Below are 23,579 nucleotides of genomic sequence, written 5' to 3' on the forward strand. Positions count from 1 at the left end.
CTTGGCAGGGAGAAGAGACAGACTGGAGGCACTCGAACTGTGGGAACTTGCTCAGATGAGATGGCTAACCTGGATGAGACCGAGTCATCTTCAACTGGCAAGTTTAAGCCCCTGGACTGCCACTGGTGGGAATGGAACTTTAGATCAAGATTTCCTCACATCTGAGTTGGGGTATATAAATGTATTATTCCACTAAAGAAGTATCAGTGACTATACAAGATCTTATAATACTGGCCATGTGGCCTGAAAATCCCATGCCTAAAAAGTTCTGGACCTCCCCTCTTGAGTACCGTATCTGGTAGTTAGGTGCTAGGGCCTGCTCCAACTCACAGTGATCTCATGTGTAGCAGAATGAAACACTGCTCCGTCCTGTGCCATCCTCACAATTGTTGCTGCGTTGAGACTACTGTTGCAGCCACTGTATTAATCCATCTCATTGAGGGACTCTCTCTTTTCTGTTAACTCTTTACCAAGCATGATGTCTTTCTCCGGCAATTATCCCTCCTGATGACATGTCCAAGGTAAGTGAGATGAAGTCTTGCCATTCTTGCTTCTACGAAGCATTCTGGCTGCTCCTCCTTCAAGATGGTTTTGCTTATTTTTCTGGCAGTCCCTGGGATAGTCAGTATTCCTCACCGACAACACAATTCGAATGTGTCAATTCTTCTTCGGTCTTCCTTTTGCACTGTCCAGCTTTCACATGCATAGCATATGAGGTGACTGAAAACATCATGGCTCAGGTCAGGTGCACCTTAGTCATCAAGGTGATACCTTTTCTTTTTAACATATGCATATACTTGAGAGCGGTGGTGGTGACACTTGCAGGGTGATGGCAAAAGACGGGTGTGCTGGGAAGATGGAGCAGAAACCTCCTCTCTTGCCTTTTATTACAGGCTAAATGGGAATAATGTTCTAAGGGCCACTTTGCCCCCAGGGCTCTCTCCTGATAGACCATGAGCAGCCGAAAAACTTGGGTCCTACTTCCTCACTATTTCTTAGGTCTAATGGGGCGGCAGAACTGCTGGTGGGCTACCTCAGGTCCACCCTCCACTGCTTTCTCACTAGCACATCCCTGATTTCATTCAGGGCAGCACAGCGCACAGCTCCCCCTGCAGCTGAGGCTGGTCACGTGACACAGCTCTGTCCAGTGAGGTGTACGAGAGGCCCTGGTGGAGTTTCTGGGAACGCTCCCAAAGGGGGCTGACTGAGGATGTGCCTTGTGGACCTTTGCCCTTCTCCTTTGCCTGCCTGAAAGGCTGGCAGGCGTTCCATGAGTCACCCTATGGGTGTGCAGATAGGGGCCACAGCCTGAGGACTGTGGGGCAGAAGCCAAGAGGAGCTTGGGATACTGAGCACAGCATATAGCCGCTGTCCCTGACCAGACTATCTACCTCTGCGCTTCTTTTATTTGAGAGAGAGAGAAAAAAAAAGAAAAACAATCCTGGTTTGTTCATTCCACTGTTTTCTGGGCTTCTGTTATTAGCAGTCAAATTTCCTATTAAATTATGCAGGGTGAAAACCATCCAGTTACTCTGCTGAAAGGGGACCAAGGCAGCCCCACCAGTCTTGCCCTGCATACAGAACACTCTGTCAAGTTTTAGGCAGTGTGGCAGCCAGGGCACAGGACAGAGGGGACACCTCTGGGGAGGGAGAGCCAGAGTCTGGGTTATCAGCAGCAGTGCACCCTCACCCAGCCACTTTTCAGCCTTGTTTTTGGAGGGGGTCAGGGATCACGTTCTAGGATCTGATGAAAACCAGGGCCTTCCCCCTGGCAAAACCCACATATACATAAAATGTTCAGTTAATCTCAAGGATAAATCCCCCCTGCTTCAGTCAACTAAACTAGCCTCACTTTAAGAAATCCAAGGTATAGAAATCCAAACAAAAAGAACCCTCAGAGGCTATTAAATGTTTTGAATATAAGATTTTTTATTTTACTAACTGCACTGACCATGCAAATCCTTTCTCTAACCAGTTCCATGATATCCTTCTTCAAAAGAACACTTATAAACATCCTAGTAACACAAAACAGTTACATAATAAATCTACTGCTTTAGGTAAGTTGCACCTTTATACAAAAATTGAAAAACATAATGATGTCTCTTCATGCCTTAAAATCCTAGAGGCAGTAATGTGAAATATGTAAATTCACCCCGCCTCGTGCTGGTGGGACATGCCCATTACGCTTTGTTTCTGTGCAGAAGTGAGACAGTGCTCCTCCTAACCGCCTTATGCTGAAGCGTGAGATGTGATAAACACTGGAACCCCGAAACTAAGAAAAAAATCTCACGTAACTAATAACTAACCACTTCTGTGGAAATCTCACACACACACACACACACACACACACACACACACATATCGCCTCGACATCACAACCCCATGATGATTCCACTATTTTTAACGAAATGTCAATGCCACAAAGACAGATCTCTAACTGTAAGGGTAATGAAAATGGCACACAAACTCCTTTCTTAAAAACTTTATTTTCTTTAACGCTAGAATCAAAGTGTTTTCATCTAAATGTATTAGGTGGCTGATGTGGAAGGGTACATAAGCCTATATTCAGTATGAAGGGGTAGGGAAAGGGGACAAAAGCAGAACATGTATCGATAGTGAAGGTGGAATTGGGCAAGTTATTTCTGCTTTTTGTGCCTGTGGGACATCCCAGTACCTTTCTCACAGGGCTCCTGGGAAGAATAAATGAGATAACACAGGTAAGTGCTGAGCCTGGCACCTGATCCACTGTAGAAGCTCAGGGCCTGGCAGCTTTCATTTCTACGTGGGCACCTAACCTCATCTGACTACCCCAACAAGCCTTCGAGAGGAGGACTGCTATCCTCCCGTTACAGAAAAAGGGAGCCAGGCCCAGATCTGAGGTCTCAGAGCTGGAAAGCGGTAGAGCTGGGATTAGGTTTAGATCTTTTGGATTCCTGAGCCCTTCTGCAATTATGCACATGGCACTGATGAAGGAGCAGAGATACAGAGAGGCACAGGATGGGGTCTCGGCTCTGACTCGACTGCCTTGAGATTCCAGTGCTCTTTATGCAGCAGGGAAAGCGACCTAGTGAACACCCCAGAACAGACTGTGTGATCACTTCTACCATAGACCTTTTCAGAGCACTGGCGCTGGCATCACACAGTTTGAATTCCATTGAAAAAGTGAGATCGTTGTTAAGTGCCATCAAGTTGGTTCCGACTCATAGCGACCCTACATACAAGAGAATGAGACACTGCCCAGTCCTGCGCCATCCTCACAATCGTTGTCATGCTTGAGCCCACTGCTGTGGCCACTGTATCAATCCATCTCTTTGTCAGTGACCCCTTATTTAACTAAGCATGAAGTCCTTCACCAGGGACTGGTCCCTCCTGATAACATGTCCAGAAAGTATGTGAATGTAGATGAGGTAATCAAAGCAGTCTACTTCTAGCTTACTGCCTCACTACTGTTATTGCTTAGTATGTTTACTTCCTTCTCTGGTACCTTAGATACTTACATAAGTGGATTCTATTTTCTGGGGCTCTCTCATCTCTGACAGAAATTTAGTAACTCTGACTTCTGGCAATCCCATATAAGGGACAGTCCCAGACTCTAAAGAGGAAACACATGGGGTGTTGTTACAAAATAGAGAGGTTACATGTGGGGCTAGGGGAGGTGGGTCCAGAGCCACAGTGGCTGAAGACGTGGCTATTAGTCAAGGAGGGGGCAGACCTGTCATTTGTCACTATTGGCTTTGGCTGGACAATGGCAAGGGGATTTTTGCTCACAGATTGTGTGCCATAGTTGTCCAAAGCCAGGGGGAAGGTGGGTTTGGGAGAAGAGTGTAGGCTATCAATCCATCACCCATCCCCTGTTAGGTGCTGTGTAGGTATGTGTCCTTGAAGATGCCGTTCCCCTTCTAAAAGGCCCTCCCATCCTCTCCATAAGACTGTGGGCCCTGCTTTTCTTCAAAGTCCACCGTGTCCAAGCAACAGCTTCCTATTAACAGCCTCCCCTCTGACAGCAACCAGTTGTCAGGCGTTCTTATGCTGCCTCTCTTGCTCTTGGAACTGTAAGTCATCGGTGAGGCTCAGAGACTAAAGGAGGGTCAGCTCTAGTGACAAATCCGGGACTCCAGGTCCTCTGGTTCCAACACTTTGGAACCCCACCTCTCTTGGTCAATGTTTCTAAGACCTTGGTTTGCTTCATGTGAAGCTATGTGTCACCCTAGGTATTTCTGATGAGGTATATTCATTTTCTCTGTCTCTCTAAAGTTTTACTCACCTCCTCCACACATACTTAGCTTAGGATCGTCTCTGGAGTTTTAGATTACCACCTCCGCCCCTCGCCCCATCACCATCTACTTCTCCCAGAAGCTATTTCTACGTCAGAGAGCAGATACTTAATCAATCTTGGCTTAGGGACCTATGTGAGGCAAAGGCTTTCCTGCCAGCATTAGGGCTGATTTTTATCTCTTAAAGAACAGATGTAGGTGAGATATTTCCCAGATGAAGAATTAAGGGGTACTATATATTTTTTTTTAATACAGGGTCCCCGGTGGCATAGTGGTTAAGTGCTATGGCTGCTAACCAAGAGGCTGGCAGTTCGAATCCGTCAGGCACTCCTTGGAGACTCTACGGGGCAGTTCTGCTCTGTCCTATAGAGTCGCTATGAGTCAGAATCGACTCGACAGCAAGGGGTTTTAGTGGGTAATGCAGGGTTGCTATGAGTCAGAATCTACTCGATGACAACAGATTTTAATATAATTACCTGGAGCCCTGGTGGCATAGTCACTAAGCATTTGGCTGTTAACCAAAAGGTCAGCAGTTTGAATCCACCAGCTACTCCTTGGAAACCCTACGGGGGCAGTTCTACTCTGTTCCTATAGGGTCACTATGAGCTGGAATCAACTTGATGGCAATGGGCTTGGTTTTGGTTTTAATATAATTACTCAGATTCTAGAATGGGCTTGGTTTTGGTTTTAATATAATTACTCAGATTCTAGCCTGAGAAGTGGAAGGGGCAGGCGAAGGGAAGTCACATGCACTGACGGTCTATCAAGTGCCACGCACTGGGTCAGGTACATCACGCTTTAAGTGTTTTCTTAAAAAGCAAAGAACAGATCACACGGAATATATAACCAAGGATCCTATTTTGCACCCAGCTGACAAAATGGCTGAAGAGCCTAAATTCAGCACTGGGAGAAGGAACATTACTTAGGAAAATCTAAGGGTAAAACTAGGCAAAAATGTATATTACACTGAAGATTAGTCTTCAGGCCAATAAATAGTCCTCTTAAGTGAACTGAGTATGCTTGGCACAGAGTTCTGAATATATTCACTGATCTCTACCACTGGGCATATTATTCCCCTGGTATTTGCCTCCCTGGTGGTGCAGTGGTTAACCACTCAGCTGTTAACCGAAAGGTCAATGGTTTGAACAAACCAGGAGCTGTGTGGGAGAAAGATGCAGCGGTCTATTTTCATAAAGATTATAGCCTTGGAAACCCTATGGGGCAGTTCTACTCTGTCCTACAGGGTCGCTATGAGTTGGAATGAATGATGGCAATGAATTTTCTTTTTTGCTACCTTGCCAGCCAGAGAGTGTCATGGAAGCGTGACTCATCGCAGTAAAATCTATCATGTCATTCATGGCTGTCACTTAGAGTCAACCAGAAAAAGAGACTTAACATAAATTTTTTTTTAAAACTTAAACTCAAAAGGATGGTAAGATGCCTTTACCAGAATCTGTTCTTCAAAAAAGAAAAGCAGAAACAGAGCTAGGGCCTTACTAATAAGATATATCTTGGAGTTTTATCATCATTTTTCTTTTGGGAACTATGAGGAAGGAGAGAAGTTTGACTAAGATTGTCCTACAATTACATCATTTAGACACATAAGAACTTTTGAACTGTGTTTAACATGCATATATGCTTTGTGAATTTCAGGCCACAAAGGTTTTGCTGACATGACGATCTCGTGAAAGCTAAGTGTCACTCTGTGGCTGGGGTCTAAAGAGGTCCAGGCATTGAACATTAGCCTTCTTATCTTGGGCTTCACTTTTCTCTCTTCACATGCACTTGTCTTCGGCATGAGACGCTTGGGGGGCCTTGAGCTTTCGACCAACTGGGAGCGAGCCAGTTTCCACAGAGTTCGGGTGGACAGGTCTTTTGCCTATTGTATCACTAGGTGGAGAGGGCTAGGAGTGGAGGACACGGAGAGGCAGCCCAGTATGTATGGAGAAATGCGAATAGGCTGTGGGGTCAGACAGAGCTGGGTCTGAATTCTGTCTGGTTTTGCTATTTCCTAGGTGTGTAACCTCCAGCTGAGCACACAAATATTCCTGAGTCACAATTTCCTCTACTATATACGAGGGAAAACCCTTTTCAACTGTGGAGTTGGTAGGAAGATTAGAGATACTGTTTTGTGTAGTGCCTGGTGCTGAATCTGACACAGAAGTCCTTAAACAATGGTAGTTACTATCATATGTGCAGAGGATCTGAGTGGTGCAAACGGTTCATGAGTTCGGCTACTAACTGAAAGGCCAGAGATTCGAGTCCACCCAGAGGTGCCTCAGAAGAAAGGCCTGGTGATCTGCTTTGGAAAAATCAGCTACTGAAAACCCTGCAGCGCACAGTTCCGCCCTGACACGCACGAGGTCACCGTGGGTTGGAACCAACTCCATGGCAAGTGGTTTTATCATATATGCAAATATAATGGCTTCATCTTGCCATTATATTAAATGCTCTACCAAAAACGACACACCGTGAAAGAAACCTGTCCCTTTCAATCTAGCAAGGTTGGTGAGTTAGGTATATGATGACCTTCTATAGGGGATTCTCGGGAGCAACAGTCCCGTAGCAAAGCTCCCAGACATGACCCCATTAGTTAGAGCTTACCAAACTTTTATTTAAATATTAAATCCAACAAGATTACCACCTACCAGAGTAGTCGCTCCCTGACTGACTGAATTAGAAGGATAAAAATATCATTTAAAAAAGTTGGATCCTGTGTGTCACTAAACCTATTGATAAAACCAAAAAACCCACTGCCGTCAAGTTGATTCTGACTCATAGTGATCCTGCAGGACAGGGTAGAACTGCCTGCCCCATACCATAGGGTTTCCAAGGAGTGCCTGGTGGATTTGAACCACTGACCTTTTGGTTAGCAGCTGAACTCTTAACCACTACGCCACCGGGGTTTCCTGACTGGTAAAGTGGGGTAATAATACCTATCTCAAAGGGTTGTTGGGGACCTTACCCCTAGTTATCAAGTCAGTTCTAGTGGAAGTGCTACATACAGCTGGGACTGCTAAAATGCCAGTGGGGTCACTCTTCAAAAAAGCTTCCCGTATTCACTCCCAGAAGTAAAAAAAAAAAAAAAAAAAATTCAAATGTTAAAACACTTTGAACTCAGGATACATTTAATGATGAAGGATCTTGGTATTAAATTAAAGAGAGAGAGAGAGGGAGACACCCAATTTGGGAAAGTACATAGGTAAATGAGAGAGAGCCAGAAAGGATTAAAGATGGACAATCTGTACTGAGGCCATGTGATCAGAATTGCAATAGCCAAGGCTGAGAAGGAATAAGCCATTGTGGAGTTGCTAAGTTTTTCTAAATAGGTTTAGAGTTGTTACAAGGAACATGCTGACCAAGTCTTTTGATATCAAAACCAGGGGGAAAGGCCTCAACTAGAATAGAGCAAGTTCAGACAGGCTGAAGGAAGAAATTCTGAATTTCAAAGGACTGCAGGCTACAACTAGATGCCAGAGGAGGTTGAGGGCTCTCTCCCCACAGAGTTTTGATACACACATGCCTGAAGTATCGGGTTCTGGCTACTTTCTACCTCAGCAACTCATTTAAAATGAAGGTTATGCCAAGGCTTTTTTTTTTTTTTTTATTCACCTGGGGCAAAAGAGGAAGAAGGAGAGTCAGGAATAGGAGGAGGAAATGTGTGGCTAATTGCCTCTATGAAAAACTGCCTCATCTGCCATGAGTCTACAAGAACAGGATGGTGCCCGGCTACCATTACCGAACATTTCGATCAAAGATTCCATAGGAGAATTCTGATCAAAAGGGGAAAATGCAGAACAGAACTTCAAATTCTCATAGAATCCAGGTTTTCTGGAGCCATAGAGGCTGGATGATCCTCTAAAACCACTGCCCTGAGATAGTCTTAAACCAAAAATATTCCCTAAAGTCTTCTTAAAACCAAACAACAGTTTAGCTTAACTAGCAAAAAACGTCTGTCTTGAGCATTATGCTCTTTTAAGATCTATCTATATGGCACCAAGTTGACAACAGCAGTTCAAAAGATCTGACAGGAGCCTTAGGGGTCAGTGAATTTATGTTAATGAGGGAGGAACAGCTCAGAAAAGGAGGGTGAAAATGGTTGTACAACTCAAAGAATTCAATCGATGTCACTGGATTGTACATGTAATTGTACATGTAACTGTAAATTGTAATTGTTGAACTGATGTATGTTTTGCTGTGTATATTCTCAACAACAAAAATAAATTATAAAAATTAAGAAAATGAAAGTTATGAGTACGTTAATTGAATTATGCACAAATGTTGTAATGTTAGAGTCTCCCACTCCTGGATGCCAGAAGTCTCTCAGGGACCAGGAGCATCAGCTCACCTGTGAGTTTGGTAGAAATACCCCACATTTCAGGCCCAAACCCCCCAAAAAACAAAGCCATTGACGTAGTGTTGATTCCGACTCACAGTGACCCTATAGGACAGAGTAACCTACTCCATAGGATTTCAAAGGAGTGGCTGGTGGATTTGAACAACTGACCATTTGGGTAGCAGCTGTAGTGCTTAACCACTACGCCCACCAGGGCTCCTTTCAGGCCCCACATGGGACCTACAGAACCAATATCTGAATTTTGAACAAGGTTCCTAGGTGAAGTATATCTTTTTCTTCTGCAGAGGACTCTGCTACCCACAATTAAACACAGTATTTAAAATTCTTAAAAGAATTCCTAGAAGCTTTTAAAACAATGTAGTTGACAGGGAGAAAGCTGTCTGGTGATCACACTTTCTTTCTCTCTTTTTCAAATGTCATCAGTCAATTACCTTACTGAACATTTCTAAAGACATCTGTTGAAAGTCATTTTATCAGGAAATTGGATTTATAAAGTTATTGCAGAGGCAGATAAACCAATTTTCAAAACTGGCCTCCTCTCTTAGCTTATTCTTGCATAAATATTATGACAAGTACAAAATCAGAAATGATGTGTATAGTAAAATAGCAGAAGACCTGAAATCCAACTACTGATTCAAGTGTGCCCTCGTAGAAGCATCAAAGACAAAGGAAGCCAAGGGCTAGATTAAGGTCTGGGCTCTTGTCACGAACTAGCTGTGTGCCACTCAACCTCTCTGGGCCTCGGCCTCATCTGTGAAATAGGGAACAGGCTAAGATGGCTTTTAGGACTTTTACATATTTAACATTGTAAGATCCTGTGAACTACAATACTCTCAACAAGGGCATGGCAAATGTAATTTCCCTTAATTCATTGCACTTAACCCTCCCATTGTTTGTATGAACCACCAATGCAAGGTCAAGGTGCTGGAAACCAAAGTGTCTAAATACCAACCACATTAATGGAAACGCCTCCATTTGAAGCAGGTGGGTGTGGGCATTAGCTCCTAGCAGGGTGAGCAGTTCATACTCCCTGTAAACAGCTGGCAGCTCAGTCCAGCTGCTCACAGAACAGGCAAATGCAGGCTGCTCACCCACGTGCAACTGTATGTGAACTGTGGCAAATCTAAAAATAACCTGAGCTCAGCCATGGAGGCTAATACCGTCAAAGGCTTTCAACTCAACTGTCAGGATGACAGGCAGGGGAGTAACTATAGCAACGGAAAAACGAACATGTAAAAAAACGTCTTGTCAGGTTGACAGGAGAAGTTTAGATTTAATGAAATATGTACTTTCAACTCCTGCCTCTAAATCACTGAATTCAAGCAGTTCAATTATGTGGAGGTAATAAAACCAGAATTTTGGTAGAGTTGTGACAAAATTCATATTCTTTCAAGTTTTAGGTTCCAGAACCATGAGGAAATTTTATTTTATTACCTCTACAATTGAAGGGCCATTTGAACAAATTCCTTTATATCATTTTTAGCTGAGACGCTTTTCTCTATATTGGTTCTGCTGTCACTTATAAAGGCAGCCTTGAAACATGATTGGTGTTTTCAGATCTTACTGCATGTTTAAAGTGAATATAGAGTGATTTGGAATTCTCTTGAAACAAATGGAACTTACTGAAAATAATTAACATTAGTAAAGGATACAGAGAAATAACTCCTAGAACAAGTCTCCAGACCATTTTCACCAGGACTTCGAACCAGTTCTTTCTAGTTTGAACCCCTGCTGAGAATTTGCATTTCTAACAAGTTCCTTGCTAAGAATTTCCATTTCCACCTCAGATATACTGAATCAGAAGCTACATTTTAACAAGATCCTAGGTGATTCTTATGAATAACTTCCCGGGAACTTGTTAGAAACGCAAATTCTCAGCAGGGTTTCCACCCGGAAAAAACCAGTTCTAAGTCCTGGTTTTCACAGGTGCCTCAGTAGCCTGGAAGCCCCGGTGGCACAGTGGTTAAGCTACAGCTGCTAACCAAAAGGTCGGCAGTTTGAATCCACCAAGCACTCCTTGGAAACCGTATGGGGCAGTTCCATTCTGGCCTATAGAGTTGCTATGAGTCAGAATCGACTCAACGGCAACGGGTTTTTTTGGTTTTCAGGAGCCTGTGGTCCAGTCATACTGGAGGCTTAGCAGATACATCATACAGTTCTGATATAGCCAGAGCTCACGCACATAATCTCAGGACTAGCATCCAAAAGCTGTGGCATTTTTTTGCATAATTTGATGTTCTGTTGGGTGGTGAGAAATGTGGTACTGATCCCAGTTCTTCAACTGTTAAGTCACTACTCGACTGTATGCACTACTCAACTGCCTCAGTCTCTCGGGTGCTTTCCAACATAGAAGAGGGTGCGAGGGTGGAGGGTGCTGGGGGATGTGGGAGGGTGGGGGGATGTTAAGGTGAAAGAGGAGATGATATCTGTTGAATACCCGCTCTGAGCCAGGTCCTGTGCTAGGCTTTTAAAATACATTATGTTGGCAACAAACTGGCAAGGTAGGTATTTTTATCTTCATTTTATTATGAGGACACGTTCATAAGCAAGCAGAGCTAGGAAGCGACAGAGCCTAGGTTCAACCCCAGGTCTGTCTGACCCTCATAAGGCCGTCCCTCTTTCTCAGACACCACTGCAACCACTCTCACAGCAACTAGTGCTGGAATTTACAGACCGACCCCACGGTGCTAGCTATATGCACTTAAACCAGTCACAGATTTTCAGGTTTTGATTTTGCGAGCACAGAAGCTCAGGTCCCTTTGAAAGTCCCTCTGTAATCTTCCTTTCATCTGGACAACCACTGTTAATATTCATTTACACGTCAAATATGTACTGTTTTGCCACTTGCTTTTTCCAATTAATAATGCATATCATGAATATCTCCCTGTGTTAATAAACTTAAAAACTATTTTAATCTTTATAAAGACTCCACTACTATACTGCAATGGATTCCTTACTAATGGATATTCCAGCTGTTTCAATTTTGTACTACCCTAATAATTAGAAAAATAGAAACATTATATGAAAAACTACTGGGTTATTAAAACCATTTCTTAAGGAAGCATAAGTCAAAAAGTAAATCGAAAGCTTCAACTTAATTAATCTTTCTTTGTCCTTTTTTCAAATCTTTGCTTAGAGTCAAAACTGCCTACAACACAGGGGCATCGTTTCCTAACCCACTGTTATAACTTGCAGATGACAAAATGCACTGTGGCCCTGGGGCCAGAAGTTCTTTGCTGTATCCCTCAACCTCACTTAAAGTGCAGTCATGCTATCTATACGGGGAAACAAAGTCGACAGCTACGTGAAGGGATTCTGACTGAAAGTGAAACGTACGTACCAAAAACACATCTAGTTTTGCGGTTACTTGAAAACTCACAGCTGGTGTGGGCCTTTCTTTCCATTTTAATCAAAGTGTTTCCCCTTCCCATGCAATGAGAAAATGCTCTTTTAGCGCTGACTGAAAGACCCAAATCAGAGCAAAAGCTGTTTGAAAATTCAGAGGCTTAAGTAAAGCTGCTTTCAAAGCTGCTATGTGTACCAAATAACTTGGAAATTTCCTAACAGGATTTTCTACTTAGAGTTCCAGTAAATTTTTCCCCCTGTCACTTCCTTGCTCTCTTATTATGTTCAAAATCAAAATCAAGTAATGCAAAGGTCACCCAAGTAGTCAGAAAAGCAAAACAAGAAAAAAGATTTAATAAAAAAAAAAAAAAAAAACTAAAATTTACTATATAAAACCAAAACCCCTTGCTGTTGATTCCCACTCATAGCAACCCCCTAAGACAGGGCAGAAGTGCCCCACAGGGTTTTAAGGAGAGGCTGGTGGATTCGAACTGCTGATCTCTAGGTTAGCAGCCAAGCTCATAAACACTGAGCCACCAGGGCTCCAAAATTTACTATATAACATATACTAATTATATATATGGAACCCTGATGGCACATTGGTTAAGAGTTCAGGCTGTTAACCAAAAGGTTGGCAGTTCGAAACCACCAGCCACTTCTTGAAAACCCTATGGGGCAGTTCTACTCTGTCCTATAGGGTTGCTATGAGTCAGAATTGACTTGATGGCAACGGGTTAATTTTATATGTGCGTGTGTGTGTATACACACACATAATAATCTTGTTAATTATTTTTACTGCATTTTAGAGTGTGATGATATTTGATAGTGTATGATTCATCTAAACTTAGTTCTATATGAATTTTAAAAAATGATCATAAAGCAGCATATAATAGAGTTTTAAAAGGTGGTAGAATTAGATGTGACGGGGTAAATTTCTTGCTATGCTGAGAGAGACTACCCTGCTGGTCAGCTACCAGGGTTTCTCTCTTACTGCTTCCTCCTTATGAGCCCTTTACCTGAAGGAGTGGTGGGAGAGTGGAAATGATGCAGAGGGTAGAACAGGGTCAGCTGTCTAATAATGCAGGCAGGCAGTCAGCCAGTTACATCAATATCTCTTCAAATCCTTTAGAAAACATTTATTACTTGCTACAGGATGGTCTGGCTTAGGCTACACCCAAAATGACAGCCATTTTGACCATCTGCAATGGACTCATGACCTAACAGACTTAGAGACACATGGTGTCTAAAGGTGGGGTGGATTATCCAACAGGAAAGGTAAGCAAGGTGCTTACCCTGCTTATCAGATCATTTGTAGCGAACAATTTCACATTTTGCACCACATCAAAGATTCTGCTTCTATGTATGGCTGGCATCTGTCTCTCCCCCAACCCCACGACACCCTTCTACAGTATCAAAGCCTCTTTTCAGATTTATAATCCCTGACAGAGGCAGATGGCCCAGTGAACAAGGTAAGCATGGGCTTACTTACACTCACTAATCTGTAGTGAAACTGTTAACCTTGTCTATTAAATAATCTGCCACTGTCTTAAGGTAGAGTCTACCTCCAGTGAAGGTCTCAGAGGTGGGCTGCTCTCCGGGGCCTAGGAGTGGGAAAGGGCCTCAGTGGATTTTCTTCGGCTTCTCCTCATAGGTGGGATGCATCCTGATTTCTTGCAATATCTAATACTGTCATTTTTCACACCCACACTGGCCATTCCATTAACATACTTGTCTTAATTTCCTAATTTATTCCCAAACTACAGATGCTAAACACTAGAGAGTGGGGAGAAAAAGGATGTCCATTGGAGGCTGAAAAACAGTATAACAGGCATTACAAAAGCTTTTGCAGGCAGCAGGGGGCTACTGAAACAATACATACATGATGTGACAGAGACCATTTCTAACACAAAATGCCTATCTTTCACAAATGTTGAGTAATGCCTGAAGACTTTATAATGTGACGTATGTATGACTCATATGTGAACTGACTATCAGAATAGGACATTTATGAGAATATAAACACAGTCAGAAGTGAGAAAGGTCATTTGGTCCTGATCCGAATTTTGGGAAGATGGTTTAAAAATGTGTATTCAAAAATTGAAAATAGCACTGTCAAAATAATAATCACATTGGTGATTACAGACAGGTTAGAACAGCAGTAGAACTGATTATTGATCTCGAGAGCTCAACATCTCATATTTCAGTCTGAGGTGGATATGCATTCAGAAAAGGCAGTGCAGCAGTTAAAAGCTGAGATCTGCGGGGGCGGGGGCACAAAGCCAAGACGGTAGATTATTCAGATGCACCAAGCCATCCCTCTGCAACAAGGACCCGAAAAACATGTAGAAAAGATACAGACATCAATCCTGGAACCCTGAACTTTAAATGAAGGGATAAACTATTAGGTTAGAGCCCACTGAGAAGAAACTCATCAAAAACAGTGAACAAGTAGAGGTATGGAGTGGAGGTTCCCTGCCAACTGTCACGGCACAGCACAGCCATTTTGAGATAAAGCCAAAAGCCCTCCATGAAGAGTACAGAAAGGCACCTTCATGGAACTCCCAAAAGCATACAGAGGAATGGCGCAGGCACACCCAGAGAGAAGTAAGGTCCCATTTGCTTGCTATAGCTCAAGAAAGTGCCCAGTCCACCTGGACCAGGTGGTGAGAGCTATCATGCCCAACACAAGCACGCAACAAAGGATATCTGACTCACCTGCCCAGACATACCAAACCAAACCAAAGAAAGCAAAAAAACAAAAAAGAAGGACAAAACAAACATGCAATCAATAAAGAAAATAATATCTAAATGTCTCAGAGACAGCAGATAATATCAAAACATATAAAAAGCAGGACAAGATTACTCCAACAAGTGACCAAAATAAAGAATCAGATGACTTTCCGGTAGAAGAAATGGCAGTGGAACTACCTGATATGGAATTCAAAAGACCAATATTTAGGGTGTCAAGAGGTTAGGAAAGAGATCAAAGAAAACACAAACAAAACCAAGGAAAAAAATAGACAAAAATCATGCAAAACACGGACAAGACCAAAAAAACAAAACAAAACATAGCTAGAATCAAGGAAAACAGAAAAAGCAATAGAAGAATTCAGGAAAATAGTACAAGAATAAAATGTTAAACTATTAGAAATCATACAAAAACAGCAACTAGAAACACAAAAGATAAACAACAAAATTTCAGAAATGGACAATACATAGTTTTAGAAGCAAACTTGAAACAATGGAAGATAGAATCAGCGAGATTGAAGACAAATCCATGGACGCCATTTTGAGGAAAAATCAAAGAACGAAGAAAACTTAAGAATTACGTGGGATGCAGTCAAGACCAAAAATTTGTGCATGATTGCAATTCTAGAGAAAATGGAAAACACTAAGAGGATTGTTGAAGATTTGCTGGCAGAAAAGTTCCCTAGTATCATGAAAGACGAAAAGTTGACCATCCAAGAAGCTCAACAAGCCCCATATAGGACGGACCTCAAAAGAAAGTCACCAAGACATATCATATTCATGCTAGCCAAAACCAAAGGCAAAGAACCCTGAGAGGAGCTTAAGAAAAATGAAAAGTCACTTACAAAGGGGAAACAATAAGACTAAGCTTTGATTACTCAGCAGAAACTACATAGGCAAGAAGGCAATGGAATGACATATATAAAACCTTGAAAGAGAAAAACTGCCAACTAAGAATAATAAATACATCCTACAAAATGCTCTCTCAAATACGATGACTAAATTAGGACATTTCCAGATAAACAGAAATTAAAGGCACTTGTACAAACCAAACTTATAGGAAATATTGAAGAGAGTCCTTTGGTTAGAGAATCAACAACATCAGACAACAACCTAGGCTATGACAAAGACAGTACCAGCCAGATACCAACCTAGGTAAAGAACTCTCAATAATAATAAAAAAAAAATACTAAAAGATTTAAAACAGGAAATCAGAGATGTCAATCTGTAAATGAGGACAACGTCAAAATAATAAAAGGGGGAACAAATGGTGTAGGTATAGAACTTTCAAATGGAGAGGAAATCAAGGTGATATGAAGTAATAAATGACTGGTTTAAACTTAGGAAGATAAGTGGAAATTTCAAAATAATCACAAAGATAGTTAACAAATCTACTTATCAAGATAAAGAAGAAAAATATAAAGACTTAATAAACACAAAATCTACAATAATGAAAGAAATGCAAAGAAATTCCACAAACAAAAGGAACTCAGCACAGGAAAGAAAGAGGAATAAAGAAATGTCAGCACCACAAAAAAAAGCACACAAAATGACAATGAACTCACAGCTATCGAAAATCAAACTGAATGCAAAAGGCTTAAATACACTTGTAAAGAGGCAGAGAGTGACAGAATGGATAAAAAACACAACTCATCAATATGTTGTCTCCAAGAGACATACCTCAGAGACAAACACATAAATATAAAATTGAAGGATGAAAAAAAAAATATATCAAGTAAACAACCAAAAAAGAGCAGAAGTGGCAATACCAATCTAAGATAAAATAGACTTTAAGGCAAAATCCACCATAAAAGACTGACAAAGAAGGACATTATATAATGACCAAAAGGACAAGCCATCAAGAAGACATAACCTTAATAAATACCTATACACCCAAAGACATGACTTCAAAATACATAAAACAAATTCAAACAACACTGAAAAGAAAAATAGACAGTGCCACAATTATAGCAGGAGACTTCAACACCCAATTCTTGGTAAAGGACAGAACATCCATAAAGAAACTCAACAAAGATAAAGAAGATCTAAAGGCCACGATCAACCAACTTGACGTCACAGACATATACAGAACACTACACCAACAGCAGCAAAACACACATTCTTTTCCAATGCACATGGAACATTCTCCAGAATAGACCACATTTTAGGTCACAATAAAATCCAAAACACTGAAATACAAAGCATTTTCTTTGATCATGATGCCATAAAAGTAGAAATTAGTAACAGGAAGAGCAAGGGGGAAAAAAAACATGGAAACTGAATAACACTTTGCTTTAAAACCATGGGTAACAGAAGAAATCAAAGAGAGAATAAAAAAAATTCCTAGAATCAAAGGAGAATGAAAACTCATCATACCAAAGGCACTGGGACACAGCAAAGGCAGTGCTCAGAGGTCAATTTATAGCGATATACACACATATCAAAAGACCAAAAAAAAAAAAAAAAACCAAACCCAGTGCCGTCGAGTCGATTCCGACTCATAGCAACCCTATAGGACAGAGTAGAACTGCCCCACAGAGTTTCCAAGGAGCGCCTGGTGGATTTGAACTGCTGACCCTTTGGTTAGCAGCCGTGGCACTTAACCACTATGCCACCAGGGTTTCCAACATATCAAAAAAGAAGGGTCAAAATCAAAATGTTAGTACTACAACTGGAACAAATAGAAAAAAAAAGAGCCCAGTTACCAGAAGAAGAAATAATAAAGATCAGAGCAAAAGTAAATAAAATAGAGAAGAGAAAAACAATAGAAAGAAATCAAGACCAAAAGTCGATCTTTTGAAAATATCAACAAAATCGACAAACCACTGGCCAAATTGACAATAAAGAAAAACAAGAGAAAACTCAAATCACCCAAATAAGAAATGGATGGGGGACATAACGACAGATCCAAATGAATTAAAAAGAATCATAACAGAGTACTATGAAAAACTGTACTCCAATAAATTTGACAGTCTAGAGGAAATGGAAAATTTCTAAACACATATTACCCAGCTAAACTAACACAAACTGAGGTAGAAAATCTGAACAGGTTCATACCAAGAAAAGAGATTGAAAAAGGTAAAAAGAAAACAAAACAAAAACCCCGCAATAAAAAAAAAAGCCCTGGCTTGGATGGCTTCACTGAAGAATTCTACCAAACATTTGCAGAAGAACTCACATCAGTAGTATTCAAATTATTTCAAACCACAGAATAGGAAAGGATACTCTCAACAAATTCATTCTATGAAGCCAACATAACCCTGATACCAAAGCCAGGCAAAGACACCGCAAAAAAAGAAAATTACAGACCAATATCCCTCATGAATACAGATGCAAAAATCCTCAACAAAATTCCAGCCAACAGAATTCAGCATCATATCAAAAAAATAATACACCATGACCAAGGGAGATTCGTACCAGGTATGCAAGGATGGTTCAACATTAGAAAATCAATCAACTTAATCTACCACATAAACACAACAAAAGAAAAGAATCATATGATCAACTGAATCGATGCTGAGAAGGCATTTGATAAAGGCCAACACCCATTCCTGATTTAAAAAACTCTCAATACAATAGGAATAGATGAGAAATTCCTCAACATAATAAAAGACATCTTTATGAAACCAAGAGCCAACATCATTCTAAAGGGAAAGAGGCTGAAAGCATTCCTCCTAAGAACAGGAACAAGACAAGGAGGCCCCTTATCACCACTCCTACTTAACCTTGTGCTAAAAGTCCTAGCTGGAGCAATAAGGCAAGAAAAAGAAATAAAGGGCATCCAAATTGATAAGGAAGAAGTAAAACTATCCTTATTTGCAGACAATATGATATTATACATAGGAAACTCTAAAGGTGCCATAAGAAAACTACTGGAAATAATGTAAAGATTCAGTAGAGTAGCAGAATACAAGATCGACATACAAAAATCAGTTGAATCCCTATACACCAACAAAGAGAATTACAAAAAGGAAATCAGGAAAACAATACCATTTATAACAACACCTAATAAAATCAAATAATTAGTAATAAATGTAATCAGGGATGTAAAAGACCTATATAAGGAACACTACAAAACACACTACTGCAAGAAACCAAAACAGACCTACATAAATAGAAAAACATACCATGCTCATGAATAAGAAGACTCAACATAGTAAAAATGTCAATTCTACCCAAAGGGATTTACAGATAGAATGCAATCTTGATCCAAATATTGACAGCATCCTTTAACCAGATGGAAAAACTAATCATTAATACTATATAGAAAGGAAATAGGCCCCAGATAAGTAAAGCATTATTGAAGAAATGCAAAGTAGGATGCCTCACACTGCCTGATCTCAGAAGCTACTATACAGCCAGGGTAGTCAAAACAGCCTGACACTGATACGACGACAGACACATAGACCAATGGAACAGAATTGAGAACCTGGACGAAAATCCATCCACCTATTGTAAGCTGGTCTTTGACAAAGGCCCAAACTCCTTAAATGGGGAAAAGACAGTGTTTTTAACAAATGGTGCTGGCAAAACTGAATATCCATCTGTAAAAAAATGAAACAGGATTCATACCTCACACCATACACAAAAACTAACTCAGAATGGATCAAAGACCTAATTATAAAACCAAAAACTACAAAGATCATGGAAGAAAAATTGGCACAACACTAGTGCCCTAATACATGGCATAAATAGGATATGAAATAACAACACACAAATGCCAGAAGATAAACTAGATAACTGGCATCTCCTAAAAATTAAACACGCTCATCAAAAGACTTCACCAAAAGAATAAAAAGAGAACCTACAGACTGGGAAAAAGTTTTTTTGGCTATAATGTATCTGACAAGGGTCTAATCTTTAAAATCTATAAGATACTGCAACAGGGTAACAATAAAAAGACAAATAACCCAATTAAAAAATGGGCAAAAGGTATGAAATATGAACAGACACTTCAGCAAAGAAGACATCTGGGTAGCTAACTGACACATGAGGAAATGCAGGTGATCATTAGCCATTACAAAAAAAAAAAAAACTGCTGCCAACGAGTAGATTAAGACTCATAGCAACCCTATCAAAACTATAACGAGATACCATCTCACCTCAACAATACTGGCACTAATTAATAAAAAAACACAAAATAACAAATGTTGGAGAGGCTGCGGGAAGATTTGAACTCTTATGCACTGCTAGTGGGAATGCAAAAGGGTACAACCACTATGGAAAACGATATGGCGCTTCCTTAAAAAGCTAGAAATAGAAATACCATATGACGCAGCAATCCCACTCCCAGGAATATATCCTAGAGAAATAAGAGCCATCACATGAATAGACATATGCACACCCATGTTCACTGTAGCATTATTCACAATAGCAAAAAGAAACAACCTAAGTGTCCATCAACAGATGATTGGATAAACAAATTATGGTACATACACACAACGACAAAGATGAATGATGACTCTGAGAAGCACCTCACAACGTGGATGAATCTGGAGGAAATTACGCTGCGTGAACTAAGTCAATCATAAATGGACAAATATGGTATGCGACCACTATTACACTAACTCAAGAAAAGGTTTACGCACAGGAAGAAACAATCTGTGATGGTTATGAGGGAGGGAAGACTGGGAAGGGGAACTCACTGACTAGATAGTAGGTAAGTGTTAACTTTGTTGAAGGGAAAAACAGTACACATTACAGGGGAAGTCCACACAATGTGACCAAGGCAAAGTCACAGAAGATTCACAGACACATCCAAACACCCTGAGGGACCAAGCTGCTGGGCTGAGGGCTGGGGACATCTGGGTCAATTGGCATAACACAGTTCATAAAAAAAAATATTCTACATTCGACTTTGGTGAGTAGCGTCTGGGGTCTTAAAAGCTTGAGAGTGGCCACCTAAGATACATCTACTGTTCCTGTCCTGTCCTGAGCAAAGGAGGATGAAGAAAACCAAAGATATAAGGGAAATGTTAGTCCAAAGGGCTTAGGGACTACCTGGCTACCACCACCGACCACTCTGACAGGGATCACAACGGGGTCCAAGACAGAGCTGGAGAAAACTGTAGAACAAAATTCAAATTCACAAACAAAAAAGGCCAGACTTGAACTGGTCTGACAGAGACTAGAGAAAACCCCAAGACTATGGCTCCTGGACACCCCTGTGACTCAGAACTGAAATCACTCCTGAAGTTCACCCTTCAGCCAAAGATTACACAGGTGTACAAAACAAACAATAACACATGTGAGGAACATGCTTCTTAGTTCTATCATATAAATGAGACAAATGGGCAACATGTGCCCAAAAGCAAAGGTGAGAAGGCAGGAAGGGACAGGAAAAGAGGAGGAATGGAAACGGGGAACCCAGGGTGGAGAAGGGGAGAGTGTTGACACATCACGGGGATTACAACCAATGTCACAAAACAATCTGTGTACGAAGTGTTGAATGAGAATCGAATTTCCTCTGTAAACTTTCACCTAAAGTACACACACACACACACACACGCAAACACACATACACAAAGAGTTAAGATCTACAGTCAGATTGCTTGAGTTTGAATTTCCACTCCACTTACTGGTAACATAGTCTTGGGAAATTTTCTTAATCTCTTTGGGCTTCAGTTTCCTCATCTGTACAATGGGGATAGAAATGTGGTAAATAGCCCTTCTGCCCTAGGACTGTGAAGAGGACTCAGTGAGGTAATCCAGGTAACACAGGGCCTACCCTGCAGCAGTGCTAGTGGTTATCATTGCTACAACGAGAGCAGGGCCCAAACAGTTCACTCACCAAGATGAGTGTTCATCACCTTTGCACAGTATTTGCACATGGCATCCAGGTCATTCAACTGTCCTTGAAGGAAGGAAATTTGGGCTTCTAATTCTTCTTCCTAAAATGAAGGGATAAAGATAGAGAAATTTTAAAAATACATTCAAATAAATTCCCTAAAGCCCCTTAAATGATCTGAACCATTTTAAAGATGTACAATCTCTTTTCAGTCTTAGATAAAACAGCAAATAAAAATGAACTTATTGCCACCACCAACAAAACAGAGAAAGGGTCAAAGGGAGGTTTCAAAAACTCTGAGCTTTTCTTAATTGAATGAGAGTTTTGTATGATGTGCAAGTGCCTACAGATATAACCTTGTATTAAAAGGTACATAAAATACTTCAATAAATACTGAGCAACACAAATTGGAAGAGTAAATGGGATTTCAGCACACTATACTTCCTAGGCAGCTGGTACAAAAACACTACATTTTACCTCTCACACATTTGGGAAACCAAAGATTTCCATTTGTATAAGACAAATCTCAACATTTTCGAGACAATGATAACAATCTCTTAAAATGTGAGATCTCCCAAAGCACTTGGAAAACTTTTGCATCAGGAGCTGATCAATAAAAAAAATAGCTGTTCTTATATTTTCTCTCTTGATATGACACTTGAGTATTTTATTTATTTGTTTCTAAGACAAAGTAGCCCAGGTTGAGTAAATATCTAAATGGCAAAAGATAATCTAAATGTAACAGAAGGATAGTCTTTTTTATAGGAAAAAAAATACCACATACAAAAAATCCCTAAGGAAATTGAGACAATTACAGGAGTCTTTTTCTGAGGAAGAGAATAATCTCCGTAATTTAGGATGTTTTAAATCACGTTAGCTTGGATACAGAGAAAGGATATTGCCACGGCTGGGGTTGGCCAGAGAACTGATTTTCCAGTCTTAAATGCTTGTTCTTTCACTTAAGAACCATTGGTTGAAAAGAACAGAAGAAGAATCTAGGGAAGTATTCTTTTTCTTAGAGAATGAGTATACTCTGGCTTACAGATGAAAATATAATAGCTGAAAAGGTTACTTGTAGGTGTATCCCATTTTAACAACACACATATGCAGCACTGAAAAGTATTGTTTTTAAAGTGTTGCCTGGAGATCCAACCCTTACAAGTGTGCATTTAAGTGCTTGACACAGAAAACAAACAGCAGCTCTAAAAAAAAAAAAAAATTGTGAAAACCCCACTGTAGAACGATACATGTGTTAACCACATTCTTTTTGTATGCTGTAGCATACTTTACTTTGTAAAGTACAGCAGCCTCTCTTCTGATATGCAAATAAGGACTAGATGCTACCATGAAAAGCCCAGTTGGAAAAAAAAAAAAATTATTATTATTTTTTTTTGTGTATAGATGGTACCACCTTTCTCACCCTTCAGGTGGCAGCAAGGTGGAAAAGGATGGGGTGTTCAGGGCATTTTTCTTCTCCTTTCTCACCTTTGTTTCTGCACTGTTTGAGTCTTCCTATTCTATTAGGACACTGTAGGAATTAGAAGAAGAAGGCTACATATTGGATAACTATGGCTGTGCTTGGTCTCCAAAGATGGCCACCATCAATCTCTTCCCTCCCTGACTGTGCATGTTACTCAACTCACCATGAGGTGGAATCTATTTCCCCTCTCCCTGAATCTGGGATGGCCTTGTGACTTGCCTTGATTCAGAGAATGTAGCAGAAGTTAAGCCATGCCAGTCTGGGGCCAATTTAAGAGGCATGTCAACTTCTGCTTTCAACAGAGGAAGATAGTTGTCATGCTATAAAGTTCTGGCTAGAATACTGAAAGAGAGGAGAGATCATATATAAAGAGACGACAGGAGAGGTGCTAGACATGTGAATGAAGCCTTCCTGAATCTTCCGGCCCAACCCAGCTGATGCTAGCCAAGCCAGTGACCATAGTAAAGACCACATGGGGCAAAGAACAGCTCAGCCGAGCCCTGCTCAAATTTTTGACCCAGAAAACTGTGAGAAATAAGTGTTGTTTTAAGATACTAAATTTCGGTGTGATTTGCTACGTAGCAATAG

At 40.7% G+C, this 23,579-nt stretch overlaps 1 protein-coding gene across 21 annotated transcripts in view; it reads right to left on the reverse strand.

Annotated features, from left to right (window-relative positions):
* Positions 1–23,579, reverse strand: part of TBC1D5 (TBC1 domain family member 5) — a 639,936-nt gene that overhangs the window by 13,959 nt on the left and 602,398 nt on the right. For all 21 annotated transcript variants that reach the window (XM_064277348.1, XM_023554943.2, XM_023554937.2 and 18 more), the window contains one exon: positions 21,515–21,614. In XM_064277348.1, the coding sequence (XP_064133418.1) occupies positions 21,515–21,614 (100 nt within the window). The remainder of the gene's footprint in view (positions 1–21,514; positions 21,615–23,579) is intronic.

The sequence above is a fragment of the Loxodonta africana genome, chromosome 27, assembly GCF_030014295.1.
Source record: "Loxodonta africana isolate mLoxAfr1 chromosome 27, mLoxAfr1.hap2, whole genome shotgun sequence".
Lineage (NCBI taxonomy): Eukaryota > Metazoa > Chordata > Mammalia > Proboscidea > Elephantidae > Loxodonta > Loxodonta africana.